At 35.8% G+C, this 25744-nt stretch overlaps 1 protein-coding gene across 1 annotated transcript in view; it reads left to right on the forward strand.

Moving 5' to 3' along the window:
• DDX10 (DEAD-box helicase 10) overlaps window positions 1-25744 on the forward strand; it is a 159487-nt gene that overhangs the window by 12302 nt on the left and 121441 nt on the right. Inside the window, exons 9-11 of the mRNA XM_063394605.1 lie at window positions 860-944; window positions 13598-13699; window positions 20378-20465. Of these exons, the coding sequence (XP_063250675.1) occupies window positions 860-944; window positions 13598-13699; window positions 20378-20465 (275 nt within the window). The remainder of the gene's footprint in view (window positions 1-859; window positions 945-13597; window positions 13700-20377; window positions 20466-25744) is intronic.

Here is a 25744-nt window from a genome sequence, read left to right on the forward strand (position 1 = left end):
AAAAAGATTTTCTTTTAGTTCTTGGAGGCATTTAAGTACAACACAAGACTTTCCAGGAGTCCAGTCATTCTTTGAGAGAGCAAACCCTGTTGTCCAAAGTGTGAGGTTTCATCACTATGTTAGAAAAAGAAGGAAGGTGCTCTAAAAACTGAAGTCAGGAATGAACACTGGTTCTCATACCTTCTATAAGGCTGAAATATCAGCATCAGTGACTACATAATTTGGGTATTATTAGTTTGGTTTAGAGTGTGGGTATAATTCTGGAATACAGTATAGTTGCAGATTTGGTTTGGAAGCAACACTTCTGTGCAAAGCATGCTGCTGCTGAGTGAAGTGCAGGAGTTAGAAAATGCTTATTATTAACACCATTCACAGTCAAGGCTGACTTTTGTCAGGCTTGGTCACTCCCTCCCATCTTTGAGAGGGGCTGTGGTGCTTCTGTATGTGACAGGTGACATGATGCAGCCTCAGCACAGCTAACTTCAGACCCCAGTGCTGTAGGATATTAACAGTGAGGGTGAAAAGTGGGTCAGATACTGCTACAGAATTGTTAACCATAGGGTGTTTGATCATCTGCATGGCACAAAGCATGTCTATTCTTGTCAACTGTGAAATTATGTTCCATTCATTCCACTGTCATAATTTAGGAAATGAACACACAATTAATTTAACTTTCTTTGATGAAGAGAATGATTGTTTATGTATGCTAATACATGCAACTAATTTTATTTTTATTTCAGAGGTTGCACCTAATGTCTCTAAATGGGTCCAAGTGATGGTTCTTACAGCAATTAATGCTCCTGAATAGGAGGGTTTTGAATCCAGTGAACTTATTTGATGTGTGTTTTTCTTTACACAGATTTTCCAGCAGTGAATTGGGTCATTCAGTTTGATTGTCCAGAAGATGCAAACACATACATCCACAGAGTGGGAAGAACAGCCAGGTTTGTTTTCACTTTTCACTAGTATTTTAATGTTTTAAATGAGATCACTGTAGGGACAGATCATTAGCTAAAGACTCACTTGAAAAAAATTAAGATATAAATTAGAAAGAAAAAGGCTGTTATCACTAAAAGACCCTTTTGATTAGTTAAGAGTAATGATTTAACTTAGTAATTTCTTAGTGAGCTTCAGAGACTTGTTCCAGCAGACAGAAATATCCATGATTGTTCCATCTGATTAGGGAAAATTAATAGTGAGGAAATAGAAAACCTTTTTCTCTTGGCAGGATTACCTCAAAGGATGAGTTGAGTGTGTTGGTGGGTGGAAAAGCTTGTTTTGCTGCTGACATTTATAGATAAATAAGGTTTTAGACTGTAGATCCAAATTCTTTGTGTCATTGAAGACTCTTCAAAAGAATGGAAATACTTCTTCCTTACTGTAATTTGGTAGGAAGGAATCAAGTGTTAATTATAGGTTAAATTTTTAATTTTCTAAGTCTTTTGTGGACTTACATTCTTAAGCATACCTTTAGTTAAAATATTTGTGGCTAAGCCTTTATAATGGAAGGGAATTACCCAGATACACTGTTGAAAACCAGGTCCTTCATCTCTGAAGTAGACTTTTAAGTGAAACAGAAGCTGTTACTGCATATAATTCAGGAGATCAAAAGCCTCACACAATTATTTGAAGGATGAAATGCAAGACCTGGCATTATATCTTGTCTCTAATTTAATTTGTTTGTAGCAGAGCTTGCAATATAGGCAGTTGTCAAACCTAATGACAGAGCAGTTGCTTAGAATAAGATTTCAACACTCCAAGAATTTGAGATCTGTGTTTGTGGATCAGAAGGCTGTAAATTCTGGTGACTGTACCATGAGTGCACTTCCAGCCTCTTTCAAAATGCAGACATTTTAGCCATGTTTTCATTGTAATTGGTAACATTTCTCCCCCATTCTGTGTCTCTGCTCTCCATTTTCTGATCTTCTATAGTAGAAGGGAACGATGAATTTTTAAATTACTTTGAAAAAAACCCGTTAATGAACCAAGTCAGTGAATGTTGTATATAATTAGATAAAACACGTAGCTATTTTGCTAATTTAAAATTTAGATGTAATCTTACACATATCAGTTGAGAGAAAAACATATAGGCTTGGTTAAAATTTTGTAATATTTCGTTTTTGACTTGCTTTTTTTTTTTCTAGTCCTGTGTGCCTTCCACAGAAGGCTTGTAATTTTGTCTCTATGGCATAGTGTCATCATGGAAGGAAAACAATGTGCTTGGCACTGTTTAATTGGCAGTGTTGAGGGTACTGGTTGAGCTTTCTGAGCCCTGTCACTCAGTTAAAGCACCTCCTTGGAGTTGTAATCCTCAGGCCTTTTCCCAGTTCCCATTAGGAGCTGGAAAGAGCAATTTTAAGTAAGTTTAGCATGGGGAAACAGTTCTGCAGAGGAGCAAAGACAAACAACTCCCCTTTGTCATAATGCTTTTATTCAGATGTCTCTTGACAGGACTTTAGTCTGGCAACCTTAAGGGTCTGTCTTCAGTGGCCTCTTAAGTAGAGCCTTCTGTGATTGCTGGAGGACAGATTCAGACAGCAAATTGGGGCAGAGTGTCTGTCTCAGGGGCTGTGGGCTGTGCTGGATGCCTTACTGGGATGGAGATTACATTTCCTTCTATGTGAATTTTTCAGTAGGGAGACCTTACGGAAATTGGGAGTACATCTGAGCAAGTTGTGTGAGCTGGAGGGTGTTGACTGACAGTGAAAGCAAATTCCTTCTGTAGGAAAAGCTTCATGGGCATTTTCTATTTCCTAATCTAATACAAGAATCAGCAGGTTCTGCCTATACTGGGCATTCATTTTGAAGAAACACACAGGCTGTCTTCATCCTTAAGGTAAAAGAGTCCTGGAAGGAAGTTTGTTTAGGAAACTTATTAGCATGAAAGAAATCATTAAAAATAAAACAAGGGAGATATCTAATAATTTGAAGTAAATACTGTTCAATAAGTAAATATGCTAATGCAGTTTTTGATGTGCGTAATTGAGAATGTACTTCTCATTGAAATCTGAGTGTTGAGTAGGAAGCTTCACTTGTTTTCAATAGCTACAGTTCATAAGAGAAGCTTGTATCTCTTCTAGAAACTTGATGAAAATGAACTCAACTGCAATTTAGTAGTCCTCATTAATGAGGTTAGAGATAATTACAAATTTTCAAGCGTTATGACAATATAATTGCATAGAATGAAGCTAAATTAAATATCTAATCTAATTAAGGGGCTGTGTTAAACTGTAATTAAAACTGGGATGCCAAATACTGTTTACTTTTGAAGTCAAATTATTTTGTGATACGAAAGTAAATATGAAAGGAAAGAAATTATGTTGGGGAAGGGGCTGGAAAACCTTTGACTAACAATCATGGATGCATTCCCACATGTCTTAAAATTTTGCAAAGCTTGATCTAAGCTGAGATGTAAAAGGTTATTTTTAAGTGGATGTGGCCACTGTGTTCCCTAAGAAACATTTCATTTGCATTTTACCCCACTGAAGAACATAAATTGCAACTCCTGCATTTTTGATTTATGGTAAAGTAAGATCAAGAAAATCTGGATGTAGTCCAGTAATGCTTTTACTTTATAGTAGAATTGACATATATTGAGTGGGGGTTTTTTAATAAACTTGAAAGGTATGCTGCAGTTGGAGTGACTGGAAGCTGTTTCTTCCAGTTGCTTTCAAAGCCTTAACGAGTTCACTGACAGAATTTTTAAAATACTGACGATATTATGGGCAGTCCAATAAATACTTTTGGTGTTATTTTTGTCACACAATTTCTTAGAAAAGTCAGTTGTTCAAAGCACTATATTACAGTGTTGCCTGTGGGATTTAGTTTCAAAAACTCTAAATAAAAGCTGCTTATAGCAATTGCCTGCAAAAGTAATTTTTTCTGGCTTTTAATTTCTATTGATGCCTTCTTTTCTGTAACCCGTGAAGCCTTCAGTTGAAGGTATTCTTTGATGAATTTTGTGAAACAAGTTACAGTGCCACTAGGGGACAGCAGAAGATAATAATTTTTGAAGCACCCCGATGCTCACATTTTTCCCTGTTTTTCCAAACATAATGGCTAAGTTGTGTGGAATGAAAAAGGTGTATAGGGACATTTTTCTTCCAGTCATGATTCCATTGGTGAGACAAGACACCAGATAGTTTAGTTTATCTTTTTATTCATGCATATCTTCACTTTTGGATGTACCTTTATCTTGGCAAGTCTCAGTAATTATATCCTTTCTTTCCTGGCATTACAGTCATCCCTCCACTTAATGTTTAAAATTTTTTTTTTTTTTTTCTTCAGAAGCAACTGTTCAAACTCCTTGAGTTGAGTGATTTTTCTGTCATGAGTCTTTTTTAAGAGACACTGACACTGGAATGTTAAACAGAATAAATATTTTTGTTTCTGCAGTTTTTATCAGTGATATGTCCAGAGCTATATGAGATTGAGTCTGACTGGCTCAGACTTCTGATGGTATTTAATCCAGCCTAGCTGATTAGGTTTCTTTGGTGCTTACAATGACTTAGGAAAGTAGTTGTAATTTTGTTGTTGTCATTAAACAGTGTGCATACAGACATGCTTCTTTTCTTTTAGTCAATTATATTTCTGGAAACAAATGGAGTAATAACTCCATCATCCTGAAGCAGAATACCTGTCATTTGCTTAGTGGCTGGTGTGATGATTAGACCAAAAGAGGTATGACTCAAGACTTTTAAGAAGAATGTGGTTTTTGATGCTTTGTGAGTACTGGAGAACACACACACCTGTCAAATTATGGCCAGGTGAAAGGGGTAGGTCACAGAATGATCTTATCCTGTCATGTAGTATAATCTTTGAGGCTCATTAATGCTCACTGGGGCTCTCCTTAAGTAATTGCACATTATATGTGTGAAAGTGAGACTAACAAGCCTTAAGAGTAAAGTGGCAATAAAGAATTGAAAAATGCGAGTGACTTAATAGTACCTTTTTCAATTGTGGAAGCTTGATTTTATTTCTTTTTCTAATTGGGAAAAATATTTCAGGGATATGTGTTTTGGGTCCTGAAGAATCAGAACAGCCAAAATGACAACTCCTTGTTTTGATTACTTTTCTATTTTTATTTTAAGACCAACTGAAACACTTTTAATGTTGTTTAAATATAAATGCCATATTAACACCATCTCCTTATATTGCAGTCAAGTCATCATCCTAACTCAAGTTAAGTAAAAATAGCTGCCAGTGGAGGTCACAAGACATTGTTGACAGCACATTTAACTTGGAATTCACTTTATTAAATTTCTAAAATTAAACACTGTATCCTAGCTACATTTTTGATAGTGGCCTCTGATGCTGCAGTTGTACTAACTGGCACTGTGTTATGTACTAGAATTCTTTTCCTAATGGAATGGTAGGAATGTTGCTGTGCACTGAGTGATTAAGTGGCCAAGGTTATTACCTGCTGTCATGAGGCCATGCTGTAGGCTGGAATAACAAAATAAATAAGCACATGTATTTTAAGTCAGCAGAGTGGGCACAGCTGCTCTGCGGAATGGATTGCTACCACTGAAGGCTGAAGAAGTCAACAACCTCCCAAGGTCTTTTGAAATCAGTTTATTCTCAGACTAACTTGGTAAGACTGGTGAGCCACAAGAACCAATAATGGTTCTTGTCCATTATTTCTTGTGACCTAGACTGGCAAGCAGGAACACTCACCCAGTATGACTGAATAAAGGGGATTGTGGTTCTGTGGTACGAGTAGAACCCAGATGGTTCTCTGAACTCACCAAGGTATAAATGGGCTACTTTCCAGGCAGGAAAGGGATATTAAATGGTCGGTGGAAAAGAAAAAATAAACTGTATTAATCTCTGACTTCATAGCAAAATTTACTGATAATTTTTGGGGGATACTGAACTACGGTCTATGCAATGGAGAAATAGAAGTGAACAAAGCATTAGAAGTGATCTAAAGCAAAACTATAAAATGAAGCCAGTTCATGTTTTGTTGTTTAAAGTCTGTGGGATGTCAGACTGTTCAGAAACTATGGGAAAGAAGCTCTTTTTCTTGGGTGAATTGAGGACTCAGCAGTGAACACTGGCTATCTGCTCTGTTGGCTGAGCTGTGAATAGTCAAGACACTTTCTTGTTTCTTGTAGTTTTTATTGGGTTGCTTTGGTAGGACGTGCTGTAGATGGTACAGCAGTTTAGGATTGCAGGGCACACAGATCTCTAACTTGTTAAAGATTTGTTGTTTTAAACAGAAATACGTATTACAAAAAGAGGCCATTGATCCTGTAGATGGGATAGAAATTCCAATACGCATTTATTTTCTGTGCTCATTTGTCATTTAAAAAAACAGAAGAGCAAATCACCGTATTATGAAAGAAACTTGGCACTGCAGAAGTTATGATAAATAGTAGATAAAATTCTTCCTATTCCTGCCTGGGAAAATAATGTTTTCTTGGTTTGAAGCTTAGATTTCACCAGTCCTCATTATGTCACAAGGCCCAGAAGGTAGTATGATTGGAAATAAAGTTTGGCCTGAATTGAGCCTGATATTGGAGACCTAAAACTCTTTGTTTAAGAAATATGTTTAGAAATAGTAGCTTACATAGTCAAATTTAATGGCTGAATTTTTAAACAAAACATGATTTATTGTACTTCTTCATATTTAAACAAAATATGAATTATGTACTTCTAAGCCCTTAGGGGTAGATATGGATATTATGTTCTCTTTGTTAAAGGATAGTGTGTGGGTGAACAGATTTTTATTTGCTATGTGTATCAGATCACAAACAGATCTGCTCAGAATATAACTATCCATTTTGATATGTTTTGGATATATTTTTATAGATGTCTTATATTGTTCCATTACACAAAAAAGTGCAACACAGACAAATGCCTGCATCAATTGAATGTTTTTTCCTTTACTGTTGTCGTTTTATTAAAAGATTGAAAACAGTTTAGAAATTAAATATAAATTACATGCTAGAAATAGTAGAACTTGACTCACTCTAACTTTTTTCCCAATCCATCTTATATGAAACATGATTGTTAGGTTATTAGCTAATAATTCATTGCCATTTCTTTCAGACTTTGCAGGGGTGAATCTTTGCTCTAGAAACAGGAGACTGTGTTGCTTTTTGTGTTTTCTCACCAGTTTTTCCATGTGATGAAATTGTCTTGTTCTTGATCCTTTTTGGAAACCAAAATTATGTGCAAAGATTTAAAGAACATTATTTTTGCAAAATCAAGTGGTCCAGATTATTTCTGTTCTGTGAAGGGTGTGAATGGTGTGCAATGAATAAGTGATTGCCTTACATAGTGAATAACTGCTTCACAGGGGAAGTAATTATTCAATATTTTCGTATTTATAGTTTTGCAAGTAAGTATGATAAACAAAGGGTCCATTAGAAGAAGAGTGAAAATACATAACTGGAGTGTATCATCATGCACATGCAAAACCAGGGACATTGATTTGGATTAGTTTTAATGCTATTCCGAATGCTTAACTTACTGACCTTAATGTTTTGAGGAGAGCATTCTCTTGCTTGCTTCTGGTAAATCTCTAGCAGATTTGATCTGAGAGGAAAAGAGGCAGTTGAGCAGTTGATCTGGCTTCCCTGGTGCCTGATTGCCTTTTTTCTGAAAGGATTTACTTTGGAGAGTTTCTGCATTAAAGTATCTGAAGGTGGTTGTTGGCTTGGTATGCAGTACTTTTGGGAATAGGCTTTGATTTAAGCTCACAAGTTTTGCAGTGATACCTTGCTTCCTTCTATGTCTTTTGACAGATGAGATGACAGCATATGTTGATGCTCTCCATGCTGGCCCAGTTAGGCTAAAATTAGATCTTTAATCAAGTCAACCTTGTAAAGTCCCATTCAAGTTACAGATTAAAAAAAACCCCACAAAATACTTTTTTTGAGTATGGTGGTAAATGTATGATGTCCAAAGTATGAAAAGAGTTATACTTACAGTTCCTGCATGTTCATGTGTGGTAAATGCCTTCAAAACATTATCACTTCCTATATTGCATTTTCTGTAATGGGAAATATTCCAATTCAGGAAACTGTTATGCAAGTATCTTTATATCTGCAATCCTCCTCCCCCAAATTTTATGATTATCTCATCGTCTCAGTTTTCTCCTTTGCCAGTTTTTAAAATAGATTATTTTTTCTTGCCAAACAAAGCCTTTAACTCTGGAAATTTGGCATCAACTTATATCTTCCGAAATACAAATGTTAGGGAAACGTGTTGTAATACAACTATTCAAGACAACCTGTTTAACATTTCCTGTAAGGTGTGCATATCCATGCATCTTATCATTACAGTTCCCTATCTGTAACTTTTTTCCTACTGGATATTTTCTTTTACAGCAGAACACTGGTGCCTGATGACCGTCGTGAGATGGTTCCCGTTCCTATTTTATTCTGTTACGACCAGAACTCACATGTCACTGACTATTAAAATGTGGTCCATTTGACTGAACCCTGTGTTACAATGGTCATGGCAAGGATGTGAAAGTACTCTGAATGTAGATAGAAGCAGCTCAATTCTAGATGCATGGCCAGGTGGAATTGATTACCAACCATAGTGTGCTTTCATTTATTGCCTTTGTGATAATGGTAGTGTTGTTTGCTTTAATAGTATTGCCTAGGGGTAGAAGCAATTGTTGACTGGATGTGATCAAGGATGAGTTAAGATGAGTTAAAACTAGGCAACAATTGAGTGTCTATTTGGCCATCATGAAAACTATTTTTTCCTCATCCTGTCTTCACTGGACTGTTGCCATTCTCTTCCTTCATGTGTGATACCAGCTGTTGGCTCAGAGTGATTTTTAGCAGAAGTTTAAGATAGATTCTGTTTTGGTGCACAAACTCCACTTAATTTTAGTGGTTTGTTGTGTTGTTTTTTTGTTGTGTTTTTTTTTTTTCTTTTTTTTTTTTTTTTTGTGTGTGTGTGTGTGGTTTTTTTTTTTTTTGGTTGTTTTGTTTGTTTGGTTTTGTTTTTGGGTTTCTTTTTAATCAAGTGAAGCTATTTGGCAACACTCTGTGTTTCTTTTCTAAGGAGATGGTGCTCTGAACGTTTTTAAACCATTTTTCTCTACTTGTAATTAGCCACTACCACATTGTCCTGAGTAATTTATCCCACTTCGTTTTTGTCTGCCTTTGGCACTTGCTCTTGATTGTAGGCATCTTTCTTTTTCTCATCTGCAGTCACTGTAAATATAACCCTTTCTTTATAGCACTAATGATGATTTTCACAGCTTCCTGCTTCGAAGTCGTGATTGAGTTGCAGAGAAGTTGTTTGCCTTTTTCAAAAGTATTAAAGTCAGTAGACTCTAGAAAATAAGGCAGATATGAACTAGAAGTGATTTTTTTTTCCCCTAAAGACTTTCTCTACATAAGATGCAATTTTCCATGGACTTAGAATAAATTGTATCTTGTACCCTTAAAGACTGTTAAGATCACAGTACAAGGATGAGTCCCTTCTCTGGTTTCTTGATCACCTTGAGGAGATGACAGGATATCATCAATTACTACACAGTCCAAGAAAGTTTGATTAATTTCAGGTTTTTAATTTACTTTTTTCAGCAGAGTCAAAGTGCATACTTATTGAATAATAAATCATCAGAGCAAATTAGCATTTTAGGACAGATGTTTGGTTTTGGTGATGATGGGCAACTTGAAGGCTGCAGTCAGCAAGAATAGGGAGAACCTCTGATATTGTCTCATCTGTAGAAGTCCTCCTGCTGAAGAATTACAGTAACCAAGGTTGTTTCTTCAATGCTGTATCATCTTTAGAAGTTTAATGGTTTTATGTGTGCTGAAAATAGTTACAGAGATGTTCCTTCATTTGCTTTAGTAGAGAACTTTATTCCTGTAGGATAATAAGGGATGTTCTTTTCTCCCGTGTAAATGGAAACAAATTTTGTGCAGATCTAACTGTTACTGTTTATGCCAGGTTTTAGTAGCTTGTCCTTTCCTAAGTTTGCCAGTATGCAAGCTTTTAGAATAAAATATGCAGAGGGAACACTTTAGAAAACTTAAATTTTCCACTGAAGCCTCTCTTCTTGAGATTATCTTTTAACACCGTATTTTTCTGATTAGCACATTATGAGGTTGGTTTTTGTTTTTGTTTTTTTCGAGAACTAGGATAATACTCTGCCCAACTAAACCTCCTTTTTTATAGGCTGTGTTTTGCTTTCTTTATCTAAATGTCCACTGAATTGATACAAACCATCCTAGATGGTATTTAAGATCATTTGGTTTTTAGCTTTATCAAGTCTGTGATTTTCATGTTTAGCTCTGAAGAGCAATGCTGTTATTAAACTGTTTGTTTTAATTACTTAAGTCACAATTATATTATAAAAAGGGCAAAGACTGTTCCTCCTTAACTTCAAATATTTTTAAACTATTGGCATTTAAAAGAGAATGTTTCCAAAACATGTAAAGAAAAGGATTACACTGCATTAATAGGTACCAGATATCTTTCAGTCTTTTAGAATTTCTGAAGGCATAGCTCTGAGAAATATTTCTGTGTTGCTTTTGTTTTTCTTAATAGGTGGCAACAGATGAGAAAGTACAGGTTCTTGAAAACCTCTCTTTTCTTTAATATATTTTCATGTGACTGTTTCTTTACTTAGCTGTAGTACCACTTTGTCTACATAAAGGCTTTGCAAGGCTTAATGTAAACACTGAAGTAGTTGATGTCCATAGATACCAGATATAATGCTTGGCTCTTTTGGTGAATTACCTATGGAATGTGCCTTTAGGATTTATACTTTCTGAAGCAATTACTAACTCAGCATACAATGAGTTTAGCACTAATAGCACAAAATCAACTTTCAAGGGTCAAGAGCGATGGTTTATCTGATCCTGCATCCTGTTTCAGAGTGGCCTTATAGATACTGCTGGAAAGCTATAAAAACAAAACAAGCATAGAATGATTTTTCCTTTACTGTGTCATTGCAGATTTTGGTTTTATGGCTTGTAGAGAGGGTATCTGCATTCTCTGGCCTTTGATGAGTATTTCTGCAGTGATTTCTACGACACTGGCCTTTCACAGTGTTTTGCACACTGAATAAAAGAGATATGATAAAGAAACAATTTAATAATGCCAAGTCAGGCATTCTGAGATAAGAAATACCAAAAGCAACAAAACTACACAAATCCATGCCTTTGGCTAACTTCAAGGAATCTGAAAACACCATTTGTATGGGTTTGTATTGTACAATCAAGACTTTTCTTGACAGATGACAAAGATTGATAAGAAATTTAACAGACATCTTTTGCAGATACCAGATCATTCGTGTAGCTCTTGTTGGACTCCTTTCCTTTCATGTCATCTGCTTTGGAGAGGAAAGCAAACTGCGTTGTTCTGTACTCTAAATTGGTGAGACTGGTATTGGCAGCAATATTCTCTCTGTCTTCCTGTCTGGTACATAAAAGAGAATATTTTCATCCTTCTTTCCAACAGTGCTCTGAGAGCTCAAGTTCTTTTGATGAATAATTGGCTGTCTTGTTAGCATGATCATCAATTTTTACAATAAAATGCAAAGTCCTCTAAGGTTTAATGGCTTTCCAGGATTTCATTGCTTGTTCAGGGTAGTGGCTGTGTCTGACAGGCACCAGGTTGTGGATATATCAATTGAATTTGGTTGGGTTGAAATACATAGAACATTTGTAAAATGTGCACTTGGCCTATGTAAGCGAGTTATTCCCAACCTTAAATATTGTATAAAGGGTGCAAACATTCATGGGATGTTTGGTCAGCAGTGACAACATGCTTGGTAAAGATAAATTGCCTTAAGCCAAACATATTTATTGCTTTAGAACTCTTTTTTAGAAAATTGTATAAGCTAATATTTTGGAGAACATTTTAGGTCTACTACTGAAATGGATTTAAATCAGTATAGTTTTTGTACAGTACCAAAATACTCTTATCAATCCATGTATAATCAGTAAATTTACTTCATGTTGGCATGTAACAGAGATTCTTCTCTTGTATCAATTTATTTCCATGTAAAATTTCAAAATCTAGAATGTAAAGCTTAAAATTTCATGATGAAAATATTTACTAGACATTTGTAGATTATCTTTAGAAGTTGGTATCCAAATTCATCATATATAGCATTGGGGAAAAAAAAATCCAGGCATCCAAGAGCATTTTGTTGTGATTTTTCAAATTTATCAAATGAAAGCAGAAAGCTGTAATAAAAGCTGTCAGACTGTTTTAACTGCAGATTTTGTTGCTACTTGCATTGCTTACTGTGCTGTGACAGATAGTGTTTATAGTTTTCAAACAATTCTGCAGTACTGTTTTTGCCAAGTGATAACTGTTTATCCTTGGAGAAATGTGGGCTCCCTGTATTCCACTAGAAGTGATTTTTGTCAGTTAATGGCATGATTCTTGTTTGGTGTGCCTGAGAACATCCTTCTTGCTCTCCCTGGCCTCCCTAAAGGAGGCAGTTTAAAGCTGCTCTACAGAGCAACTTACCAGTCTTGTTTAGCTTTGTCCTGCACATTGCTCTCACCAGTTGGTTCTGAGGTGAATTCTGACCAATTTTGGCATATTTCTGAAATCCATCTGGATTTTTTTTTTTTTTTTTTTTTTTTTTTTTTTTTTTGTAATGAAAGACTGTGCAGTATTCTCCTATCAACCTGTACTCTTAAGAAATATTTGTAAATACAAACAAGGAAACAGTGTATATGCTATGGTAGGTACAGATGGTATATGCTATGGTAGGTACAGATGTACATGCAAGCTCATCATTGCCCACTTGTTCAGTAGAACTTAAACCCATTGTATTGTTTGTTTACTAATGCTATTGGATACTTTTTTCCTACATGAAGGTCCTGAAGCAAAAAGATGCCAAAAGCAGGAGCTGATATTTTCTTGCCCAAAAAGAAAATGATCAAGAAGATGCTTTAAGCATAAATTCGCTGATTTTTTAATGTCTTTGCTAACTATATATCTTGAGTAATTACCAGCTCATCTACATTTGATACAGCTGTTAAATGCTCTGAAGAGTGAATGCTAGATAAGTTCTTATGTGCTCAGTCTGATTCGATCTTTTCTTTTGCACCTGGAAACTGCTTCTGTAAATGAAAGAGCTCCTGGTTTTATGATTTTCTTTCAGTGATGTCTCTGTGACCTGTTAGCCTTTACTGAACATGTAAGGAGTTATTTGAGACCAAGGCACTTACCCTTTCCTAACCTTTCCCCTTGCAAAGAGAATCAGCTTTTACCCAGTGTTAAACCTTGCCTACAGGCAAAGGGTGAATGCAAGTAGCTGGATTTTCTGGTACTGTAATCAAAGTAGACTTTGATCAACTGCCATTTGTTTACCACTAGTACTTCAAATCAAGGGAAGAAAAGATTCACTGATCTGAGTTGGTGTCTTAGCCGCAGTTGTTTAGAACTCTAGGCGTAGTTTTAAAATCAGCTCAAGTAGGGATATTGGCAAGTCACTTAACTGGTTTGCCTCTTCCATTTGTTAAGTGAGAGGTTTTATCTGTTCTTTGGACTGCTTAGAAGGAATCAAATGTAAATTCTCATTGGCCATTGAAAACATCAGCAAAAACTGTAATTTTTTCATGTTTGTTTGAGGGTTTTTTTTTCTCCTTCTGATCAGGTACAAAGAAGGTGGTGAAGCTTTGTTGGTGTTGCTTCCTTCAGAAGAAAAAGGCATGGTGGAACAGCTGGCACAGAGGAAAGTACCTATCTCTGAAATCAAGTAAGTGGCTAATGGCCTGTCTGTTATTCAGCCTGCTTTCTGCAAGAGTAATGTGTGATGAGTCTATGACAGTCTTGATAAAGTGTTTTAATTGCCTGGAGCTGGACAAATGAGAGAAATGAATTAGTTTTAGTAGTGTTGTAGAAGGAAAAGACCTTGAGAGGTTACCTATTTTATTGCTGTTCCCAAAGGCAGGATGAGCTGCACAAATCATTCTTATCATATGCCAATTAATATATTCACAATTTCCCAAAGAGACCACATCCGTACTCAACAGTTACTACCATTAACATTTTTTCTTCAAGTGTCTGATAAGAATTGTAAGTAATTTAAATGGAATATTTCTTTTGTCTTGTGCCAAGAATATATGGAAAGTGATGTATTCTCTTACTCTCTGCGTCTACTTTTAATGTAATTGAACATGATAATGCTCTCTCTCTCTTTTGCAGATTAAACAATTACAATTTCTTTAATCAGTCCCTGTATGTTTTTATTGCTGTTATCATTTTTGTTTCTTGTATTTGTTTTTGCTTTGGTTCTGGCCTATTTCTCCAATTTGTCATGACCTCTCTGAATCAATTAGTTGAAGGACAGGATGATCATGTTACATACTAAAAAGAGAATTCCAGAGGAAACCTGTAAGGAGTTATGCTATCTGTACAAATGGAATTGACTTTGAAGGAGTTGCAGAATATAACAATACCGGGTAAAAATAAAAAAAGCATGTTTCCATTTTCTGTTAAATGCAGGGTAATGGATATGTAAGAAGCACAAAACCCCTAACTGTAAAAATATTAGGAAAATAAAAAAGACTACAACTGAAAGAATTGATGGTAGTTTCTTGTTTTGCAGCTGTAGATAGGAAGGAGTTTACTGTTTTGTGAGCCTGTCAGTCTGATGTTGAATTAAAAGAGAAAAGAGAATGTGAAGGAAATATATAAGAAGAATTGAAAACAAGCCAGAAAATCTGATACAAGCCTGACTCCATTTTTAACACTTAAAAAGTTCAGGTCACACTGTGCCAAAAACTGTACAGCAGAGATAAAAGAAATCAGAGAAGGATGACAAGATAGAAAATGTAAGTTTCTGTTTGAGTGGGTATGAGCAAAGCTAGGATTGTTTTATTTTGAAAAGCTGTGGCTTGCATGTGAAGATATGGATATCTAAGCAAAAAAGAGAATTAACTATACTGAATTTCTCTGTAGAACAATTGGTTTTGAGAAGAAATCAAATTAGGATGAAACTTTAGGTGGTTATTTACACCTCATTGCTTAATCTTCAAGTTTGCTGAAAATTTAGAGGTTGACATTTCTTCAGAGAATAGAAACAATCCATATAGCACTTGCTGGGTTTAAGGTTTTGGTTTATTTTTTTAAGTATTTTTGTTGTATAGGATATACCGTTTCAAAGGCTCTTGTGAACTGTACTTGTAACTGCTATTTCTGTGTAACAAATTGAGTACACAGCAGGTGGTGAAATAAATCCACCTTTTCTAGTCAAACACATGTATCAAATCCATGTAGGACGTGCATCAACTTCAAACATAAACAATTATTGCTAAAACAGTGAAATAAGGACTAGAATGCAGTCCAACAACTACTTAATGACAAACCCAAACAAAACCTCACCAACTGGATGTGGATAGTATCAGTAAAGAAACTGAAGTCTGATATTTTCCCTTAAGCATCACAGTGCTTTAAAAGGATCTGTTGTATAACCACTGCGGTAAATTCTCTTTCCAAACTTCATATTTTCCCTTCTTAAAAGGGTAGTTATTCAAGTAATTTATCTTACTTTTATATTCAGTAAGTAAATGTCTGATCTCATGCACATTATAAGTATTTTCCACTTTCTTCGTCAGCTAAGCTCTTAATTTTGTAAGTAATGGTGTTAATTGTTTGAACAGCTTATCAAAGGAAGTGGTAAAAAAGCTTCTTTAGGCTGTATTTATCCATGTAAATAGAAATCTGTGTTTTTGTATAGGGATATGAATCTAATTTTAATAGGGCAATTATTTCACCCCCAATAGATGCATCTTATATTTATAATCCAATTTAGGTGGATCTCTGGATAGACATTAATGGCTGCATCTCTTAACATATTGTTGTTAATATGGTGTTACTTTAATGGAAAACACTGGAGGGTTTTTGTGGGTTGTTTGTTTGTTTGTTTGTTTTTAACAATACCCCAAAAATTCATTCTTGTACCAAGCCACTAGGACATACGTATTATAAATACATTTAAGTAATATTCTGAATTGGAATTACTATTAGAAAAGTCAAGCATTCTGATTGATAATACATTTTAACAGCCTGCCCCAAGATCCAGTTTTTCACTCTTCAAAACCAACTTTAATGGAATTTATAACATCATAATGAAGGGGAATGCTTTCACTTAGAATTGTCTGCCTAGTATGTTAAGATTTAGCAGTGTCCTTGTAAGAGGCTGACTAAAATCCTTAAAAGTTATTCTTGTAATTGTTTGTGGGCTGCAAACCAGCTTGGTTCTAGAAGTTTTTAACTACAGATTTTCTCATGTTGTTTACTTTTAGCCAGTTTCCCAATTAATACAACCCCAATGTGTTTTGTCAGTTTATAAATTGTTTAAGAAGTTGCATGAACCTGCGGATCATGTTCCAGGTCTTGTGGTAGTCTCCTCCTGTTGTTTGTGCTTATTCACCTAATTATAGATTCTTAAGAATTCTAACTTGGGAATTAGAGGATAATGAGCATTGCTTACTGCCAGCAGAGTTTAACTCTTCAAGTTTCTGAAATCCACTCTGAAAGCTTTTTTTCAAAAGCTTGTTTCTAAAACGTTGTCTATTCAAGTGTTTGTTTTGCTGTTCTTATTAACTTGTCTGGTATAGTGGTCGTAAGAACTCTGTTACTTTCCGTATTTTGTAGTTTTTGATTTGCAAACTATTTTTAATGTTTTTATTTCATACAGACAGACCTTTTAAAACAGCTTCATAATTTTGAAGTAGATAAAGAAAGAACTTTTCTATTTTCCTAATACCTGTTTGAAAGACTAGGGTTTAGGCTCTTCCCTTAGTTTTAGGTCTAAGCTGCCCATAAAGGTTACTAGTAAACTAGTCCCTTATTATCAGCACAAGCTGCCAGTTTACAGGTAGTGCTTTTAACAGTACATAACTTCTTCATTGTTCAAACAGAGCAAGAGAAAGTGCAAAATAAGCAGTAGTAAATATGATATCTTAGGGCATTCAAATATGGCAAAATGGTACTCTGAAAGTATTAAGTTGTATGTATATTTTTTAAAGGAGTCTGTAATCTCCAAGTTTTCCATGCAAGCTGTAAACTTAAATTAATTTTGATAGTATTTTGAGGCTACTTTGTTGCATCCACCTTTGTTGGGTAAAAAGATAAAAGCTGCTTCCCCAGGGGTTATGGTAACAGATTTTGGTCTAGAAAATTTTACCAAAGGAAGTGCAAGCATATAGATACCCATGATGTAATATTGCTTTCTTTAATATTATGGCAAAAAAGTTGTTTTTTGAAGTAAACAGCAATAACAACAACAAACCACCTTTTTTTCCTTCTTTTTTCTTTCTCACAGTGGGTAATACTTGGATGTGCATTCCACATGTTGGTAGTGTTAATATAAGGGATCTGTTCAAACTCACTGCCTCCCAGTTGCCATAGTTACTGTAAGACAATGCACTGGTGTCACTAATCAGCGTGGTTATACCCCTGTGTGTGGTGTGCTGGGTGAGCCTTCCTTAGGTGTCAGCCCTTGCCCTGCCCTCAAACCTGCAGTTTGTCTCGTGTACCCACAGGGAGCCACGCTCCAGACCAAGAGCACAGTGCAAAACCTGCTGCTGCTGCTGCTGCTGCTTGGAGGCTCCGTGGAGCATGGAAACTGTTTTGCTGCGTCAAGGCAGCAGGGTCTTTTAGGTGGTTGTTGATCTTTTTGATTAAATTCTGTTTTGGAGAAGAGTGGGGAAAAGAAAATGTCAAGTTAAAGTGCTTGTATCCTAGTATTAAAAGCAGGGAAAATGAGAGGAAATCAAACTGTGTATCAGCCAGGAAATTTGGAGATTGCTGTCTGATCAGTTCCTAAGGCCAAGCAAGCTGGGTTCATGTTTACATCATGGCACAGTCAAGCATGGCAATGTATGCAACGGGTAGGCAAAACTGTAGCTTCAGAAAGTTGTACTGCTCCTTAAAGGTAATATATGTGATCACAGAGTAAGAAATAACCAACTAGCCTACTTAAAATGGCAGACAATGTTATACAATCCTCTTCTGGCCTTTGCATAGTTGGTTTTAGCTCACTGGTACTTAGCCATTTAGGCAAGCTTATAAATTATGGTAATTCATTTCAGGGTTTAGCTTTTAGGTTTGCTTCTCCTGATGGTCACATGTATACAATTTATTTGTTCAGAAAGAAATAGCATATAACCTCATTAAAGCCAAAATCCAATTTAACAGTGGCAAGCTTTCTCAGTTTTTGAATCTCACCATAAAAGGAAGATAATAGTGAGTGACTGTCATAATACAGTGTTGGAGAAGAGAGAATTCAGTACTACTTCTGTTTTTCTTGATAGTCAGTGCTGCACATTTGCTCATTCATTAACAAAAAACACATAAGCTTAAAATGTGCCTGGGGTACCATGTTCTTAGTTGACATTGCTTAGATTTATATCACATTATCTAGCCATGCTTTTAAATGTGAAGTATCTTGTGGATTTTGTCTTTATTAAACCCTTTTCTTGCAAATTTCAGATTACTCAAAATTTATATGCAGTCTACAAAATGCTGCAGTATTTTGTCTAGAATGTTGTCTGTTATGCTTGGAACCTCAATGACATATAGTCTCTTATAAATAATGAACCATATTGCTCCAATAAGCAAGTCATAGAAAATAATGAGTAACAGCATGTCCAGGTGAAAATTGGAACTTTGTAAGCATTTGAGTTTGACAGTGGCAGCACTGAGTAGTTGGCAATCTCAGCTACTCTTTGAGTATTCCAAGGCCATTTTTGCATTACTTAAGGATTTCACATAGACCATGTTTCCCTGTTTTATGAGAATGTACAACTACCAGATGCTTTCCTGACACCAAATACGACATCTGCTGTTTCTTTCCCATTCTTAAAACCTGCTAATGCTGCTATGGAGGATAATTAAACTGATGAATCATATTTTGCTTCTGATTAAGCTGTGTTAGCTGTTGTGTATTTGCTTATTTTCTTTAGGTCCTTACAAATTGCTTTTTTTGGTATCAAGAAAAAGTTAATTATTTAACTTCCTTTTTGCCCCTTTTAAATATGAGCACCGTATTTACATGGCCTGTTTGATAGGATTTTTTTTTCCAACATCTCAGATTAGATACAACTGTGACTCCAAGTGCTTCTATTTCCTCTAGTTGCTGTGGAGCAAATTTCTTTTGACCCAGCTGATTTATGGGAGTACTTGGTCTCCCATGATTTGTGATTCTGGTGTGAGCTTGCACTCTGCTGTAGCTGTTGTTAGCTGACTGATTGCAGCTGCCACTTTGAGTGAAGACAAGGGAAAAAGGCAGTGGCTAATTTAAGGGCTTTGAGGTCATCTCTTAATAGCTTTCCTATAACTTAGCAGCAATCCAACACTTTTCTGGACTGTCTTACTACTGGTGTTCATATTAATTTTTCTATAACTCATGCAGACCCTTCCTTACTTTTGGTGTCATTATATTTCAAAGGTTTCTTGGTCTGTTTGTTCCTTACTCAATTTTTCATGCTTCTTTTTTTCTGTCTTATGCCTTTACATTTTTAGAGGCAATTATATGCTGTCTGGAAATTGGAACTCATGTTTTTTGGTCTTTCACTAAAACTGTAGCTAATAGTGCTTATGTACACTGTAGTTTTCCCCTGGCTGTATCTGAAAAGAGTGAAGAAATTAAAATTGCCAGGGAATGAAGTTTGATACTTGTTTTCATATTTAGTAAGAATAACCTCCCACAAAGTTTGCTAGGTTGTATGATACACTGGAATGGCAGTAGCATCTCAAAAGTAGGTGAGATCTGGGCAAATAAATCTGCAATAATGTAGGTATCACTGGAATAAGTTTAAAAATCCAGAATGTGGGAGAGGACCTGGAAATCTTTTTAGTAGGTTCAATGGCAACTTCTATAGTGTAGTTAATAGTCTTCATTTACTTGAGAAGCATTTAAAGCTTTTTTTTAAGCTTAAATCTCAATGTCCTTTATTATTGCTCACCTGGCTATTCTTTCTAAGAAGTACTTAAATTTTTAGTATTCCTGGCACAATGAATCTGATTTAAGCTTTTAAAAATGCTGACAATTTCCTTATGAAGACTTTTATTTCAGTATAAAGTAGTACTAATTCATTATGCTGTTTCTGTATTTTTGCAATTCTTTTATAAAATCTGAAAGTTGTTTTTTGCTGATTTCTGCTTTGCTTTGGAAGAAGTTTCACAACCTTCTGTGAAAACTGTCTGAATAAAACAACTGCTATTTGTCTTTTCTGTGTTGTTTGAGGAGTATAATCTTCATCCTTAATATGATTCCATTCTGTGCTGTTTCAGTGGTAATAGCTCCATGCATATTAAAGCAATGCAAAAGATGTGAAGATGCTCCTGAGAACCTAATGGGTGCTCATTTTGACATGTTCTAATAATTAAAGCTTGTTTTTGTTTTGTTTTGTTTTTTTTTCACTAGAATTAATCCTGAAAAAGTTACAGACATCCAAAAGAGGATGCAAGCATTCTTAGCTCAAGATCAGGAGTTAAAAGAGAAAGCTCAAAGGGTAAGTCATCTACTACACTATAATTCTTAGGGCATGTTAGTGGAATAGAAGTGCTGTTCGAATACCTGACCAGCTCACACATGCCCTAGAAGCAGTGTTTGGAACTGAAGAACCACCAGAGATAATTGAACACTTGGAGAATCTCCTATATTAGGAGAGAAACATAAATTAGAGAGAACCAGAGACTTCTGAGTGATGCCCAGTGACAGGAGAGGAGGCAACAGGCACAAATTTCTGTACGAAAAGCTCCATTTAAACCCAGAAAAAGCCTTTCTTGTGAGAGTAGTTGAACACTAGAACAGCAAGGCTGTGCAGTCTCCAAATGCTGGTTATTAAAAACTGGGTTCCTTCCTGAGCAGCCTGCCCTAGCTGACCTTGGTTTGAAGAGCTACTTGGACTAGGTGGTCTCTGAAGTTTCTTCTCGACTTCAGCTCTTCTGAGTTTCTTGGAAAGCTGATACAGAAAATTTCAAAATAAGGCTACTAATAAAAAAGATTACTTAAAAATAGCAGATCACATTACTTGACTTGAAACATTAGAAATATGAAACCACGTAGACCTCAACATGCTCACCTTGATTAATACTGTCATATATCCTGAATATATGTGACAGTTTGCCCTTTCTCAGGGTAAAATCCAATGCATTGAATAAAGCATTTTAACTTTTGTTTGGATTTAAATGAGCAGCAAAATAGCTTAGAGTAGTTCTTCCAGATAAGATGGAGAATTATGGGAATGGGTGTATGAATGGGGTTTCTCTGCTGTGCTGGTTAAGGCTGGGAGACTTCATGGACAATATGTGAATTTCACTATGTGTTTATCAGGTTTGAGGAAGGTAGGGAAACTTCAAATAAATAAGTTGGTTCCTTGATGAGAATGAGCTTGGTTGTAAAAGACACTTTCTGTGAAAGGTGACCTGTGAAACGTTTCTGGAAATTATGCCATCACTAAACATGTTTGTTGACCTTTTGCTGGTTTTGTAATATTTTTAGGCCATGAACTCTTTGGAATAGAGCTTACTTGTTTTATTGAAGCACTGCAACATGTTGGTTTCCTGAGGCTGGTTGGCTTGTTGGGGTTTTGTTTTGTTTTTGTTTTTGAACTGTGTGTATCATTAGCCTGTGAATTCTGTAGTTGTATCAAGGCTTTTCAAAACTGTACAAAATCAAAAGCTCAAATTGAGATGTAGGGAAACACAGTAGGAAGGATAATAGGCAAATCTTTCACGTCAATTTTTCTTATATATGTACGTCAGATCAAAAGAGTACAACCAAAAGCCACATGGTGAGAAATCCATAAATGCCAAAGCCTGAGAAATTCAGGTGCAGAGATTCTGGATTAGCGTTAATAACCTTTTATTTGTGTGACCTAGTGTGGGCATTAATGACACTTGAAGATATACTGGTAAATCTGAGTGGTAGGGTAAAATGAAAAGAGGATTGTGAAAGTTGAGAGAAACCAAGAGTTTTAAACTTCCTGTTGAACTGAGACATAAAATGAGTCAAGTTGAAATATTTAAATCTCTTGAGATTTATCTCACCTGGCTAAAGATGTCCTCTGTGTTAGTCTGCCTGAACTTTCATTTATAGCTGATAGGGTGGAATAAGCACTTCTGCAATGCCTCCTGGCACAGACACCTTAAAACCCCTTTGGGATGGAGGGATGAATGGTGCTTTCTTTGTACTGCAGAGGTAGGCTATGTGATGTGACCTATCGTGGAGGCCTGCAGTAGAGACACGTAGAGAGTCAGAGGAATGCCATTATTACTTTCCTACACAAGGAGATTTAAATCGAAGTGCCTGAGGAGCTCAGTGGGAGCTTTGTGAGTAAAATGTCTAAGGCAACGTTCCAAGGGAATGCTTTTAAAAACTATTTTTGGCATTTAGGTATTCCAGGTTTTTGTAGTCCATAAAGCATTACTTGAAGCAGTGTGTAATATCAGTGTAAGCCTCATCCTGGTGCTGCACAAACGAGAGGCACTGGTGACGTGTCACATTCACCTCCAGCTGCCACAGGAAGTTGCAGTTGCACCAGTTTATGTTGGAAGTGACAGCTGGCTGGGGGAGGACGAGAGTTAGAGGAATCCAGCATCATCTTACTTGGAATGACAACGCCAACAAACCTCTGTTTCTGCCTTTAGCTTTTTAACATCTCTTAAAATGCAGAGAAGGATCATTCTGAATTGAGCAGAAGAAAGTAATGATAAAGTTTCAAGATAGCCCAAGAACAAAATCAAACACGGCCTGTCTGTCAGTATTGCAATTACAAACTTAAATTAGTTTTGAAAAATTTTAATTGACATATAATTACCCTTTCAGGCCATTTTTGTTGCCATTTTTAATTTATGGATAGCAGAGAAGTGTCATTCTTGCAGGCAAGCTGTAAATACATTCAGTTTTTGAAAAACTTGAAGTATGGAGTAGTAGTTTATCATAGAAGTGCCCTCTTTAGTAAGGTTTAACTATGAATGTTCAGACATACTATGCAAATGTGCCCAAGTAGTCTTACATGTCAATGTGAATAAAACAATAAAATTAATACAAATGAAATCCTGACCTTGGATCTTTATCTGAAATATTTGATTTCTCAGAGGCATGGGTGTTATGTTGTCTAGCACGTCTGTTGCAAGCTGCCAAGTTCTTGACATTGGTAGTGTAATAAATAAATTCTCAACTTGAAAGGATGAGATAGCAGTGAAACAGCACAGCTATGCGCAGAAGTTCAGATAGGATACTCTACCATCATGTATTGAGGGCATGAGGCCTAAGTTATTGTGTCCTCTAAGCTTGTTGATTTACTTCAAGGCGCTTTTACTTTTTTTGAAAGTAAAGTCCTTGATTACCAATTGCTTCAACAAACTTCATGGTTCATTTGGTAGGACACGACTCCTCTGCTATTGCTTGGAAAGACAGTTTGAATCAGATTGGGGCTCCTTTGAAACCTTTGCAGTTCTTCTCATGGACTGATGCTGCCTTTTGGCATTTCTTGTAATTTTAATATTTAATATGTCAGTTCAGCCAGTACTGGAAAACATTTTAAAAAAAGAATCTGTTTTTCTTGCTAGTTCAAATGTTACTGTGGCACTGAAGTGATGTCTGTCCATTAAATTCTTCGTCACACCCAGAGGGATGTGCGGGGTGTTACAGCCTGAGATTCCAGCCTTACCCTGTTCCTTTTGAATTACTATCAAAACAGCACATATATTGAATTGTGTGCATTTTAATACTTACAACAGTTATCCAGGAAATAGATCAATAATAAATCACAATTTAGAAGTAGTAAATTCATAGAGCATGGTACACTTTTTCCTTATGTATTTCCAGTACTTGTACAATAATCTTCGGTGCTTTTGGAGTCCTGTAGCTACTATTGTAGTAGAACTGTAATATGCTAATGATGCCCAACCATAACATTTTCCATGGAAGATAATGCATATAATATTTTTGAAATGTTCAGTTATTTTAAAAAAGCCTTGAAAGTGGTATCAAACAGCAGATATGGCAGGGGACAAGAACAGTTGTGAAATAGCAGGGAAAAAGTTCAGACTGACTTAGATTTGTTCTCCCTTAGCTCCAGTGTGTGTGTGCAGGCTAGGAAGTCTTAGCATAACTGAAAAAAATCCAACTGAGATGGCAGAGTTTTAGATGGGGATTGAAGTGAACACACTGAAACCAAATTAAAAAAATCAAAGTAAATAGCTTGATTTCTCTTCATGTAGAGTAGAACAACTCTTCTATGCATTTGTAAGGTGTTTAGTTCTTAGTTATTGTAGAGCTTGATAAGCATGCAAAAGGTGTGTTCTTTCTGCCCTTTATAGTTTGTTAGTTTCTAGACCATGTGTACCAAATATATGCTAGCAAGGTAAGTGGATGGCTTTATCAGTAATCCAACAGACATAATGAGATTTCAACTGTGTAGCAAGTAGTGACTCATGTAGATATTCAGGTCTGCAAATCTTAGATTCAAGGAAGGATACTTCTTTTTTAACCTACTTTTTTTCCATCTGTCACTGCCGAGAAAAAAGAGGCTTTCATTGATTTTTGTCACTTGCTAGACAACAATAGATTAATGAGATCTGTCAAATCTGAAGCCTTTTCCTAAACTTTCTAATTACCTTGCTAAAATGATTAATAATTCAATGTGAGCAAAGAAGTGTTTTATTCTACATCTCAATCTTAGTAGCAGCCTAATGAATTGAGCTCACGCTTTCCACAGCTAAAATTAATTGAAGGACATAATCAGGAAGGAAACTTTACTCAAAAACCCCTCAGCATTAGGAAAAACAAGCAAATGAAAATTTATTTTTATAGTAAAGTGATGGGTACCTTGCAAAGTGTATCTCTTAGCTCTACATACCTTACAATCAGTAGTTTTTATTTCAGTTTAGTCAGGAGAAAAGAATGAGTTTATAAGATTGCTTATACTGTCTTATTTTTCATTTCAGTTTTGGAAGTGTTTTTTCTCTTATAAGCATTTAAAGAATCCCCCGTAAGACATCAATGCTCCTGACTGTTGGGTGTTTGCTCCTCTATCTGAGGTTAACAAGAAATAGATTCTTTTTAAAAAATTCCCTATAAATTATTAACATAGTAGTCTTCTCCTGTAGAGAGAAACAGGTGATGTTCTGTTGTAGATACCTGTACATAACAGAACAAGGCTGTCAGTATGGGATGCTTGAATATAACTCTGTGAGCATAACTTGCTGTTGTTATCAGTGTTTGATGGTTTAAGCCTCATGGTAGGAGTTCTGGCATATGTTAGAAATAAGGTTATGAACAGCAGAAATCCAAGGATCTTTTCTGATACTTGAAATATTCCAGTATTTATGCTGCTGCTGCTAGGTAGAGCTAGGCTATGTAAAAGAAGCATGAGAAGAGTAAGAATCTTTCCTTTTGGGAAGGATGGCAGGAAAACACAATACAAGATTAAGTTATTCTCTTATGCAGTGCTTCCAGGTTTTTTTGGAGAAAGTCTGTGATTAATTGACAGTTCAACCTTGGACTGGTCTTAGTGTTGTATAGTGAATTTGTCTTGGTCAGCTGAGTTGTATTCTGAATGTGCACATGATGAACTGATGGTAAATGCAAGGTAATGTGAATCATCTTAGAACACGGTGAAAGGCAGCTATATTGAGTTAACTAACTTCCTCTTTGTGGCTAAGATGAAGTTAGGACACCTCAGACTGATAGCAACAAAGTCTGTTCTAAGTTCCACAAAATTTAGATATTGGAATAGCCTAAAAACATTCAGAAAAGCTAGGAGAAAAAAAAATCAAATTG

This window comes from Prinia subflava, chromosome 3 (genome assembly GCF_021018805.1).
Source record: "Prinia subflava isolate CZ2003 ecotype Zambia chromosome 3, Cam_Psub_1.2, whole genome shotgun sequence".
Lineage (NCBI taxonomy): Eukaryota > Metazoa > Chordata > Aves > Passeriformes > Cisticolidae > Prinia > Prinia subflava.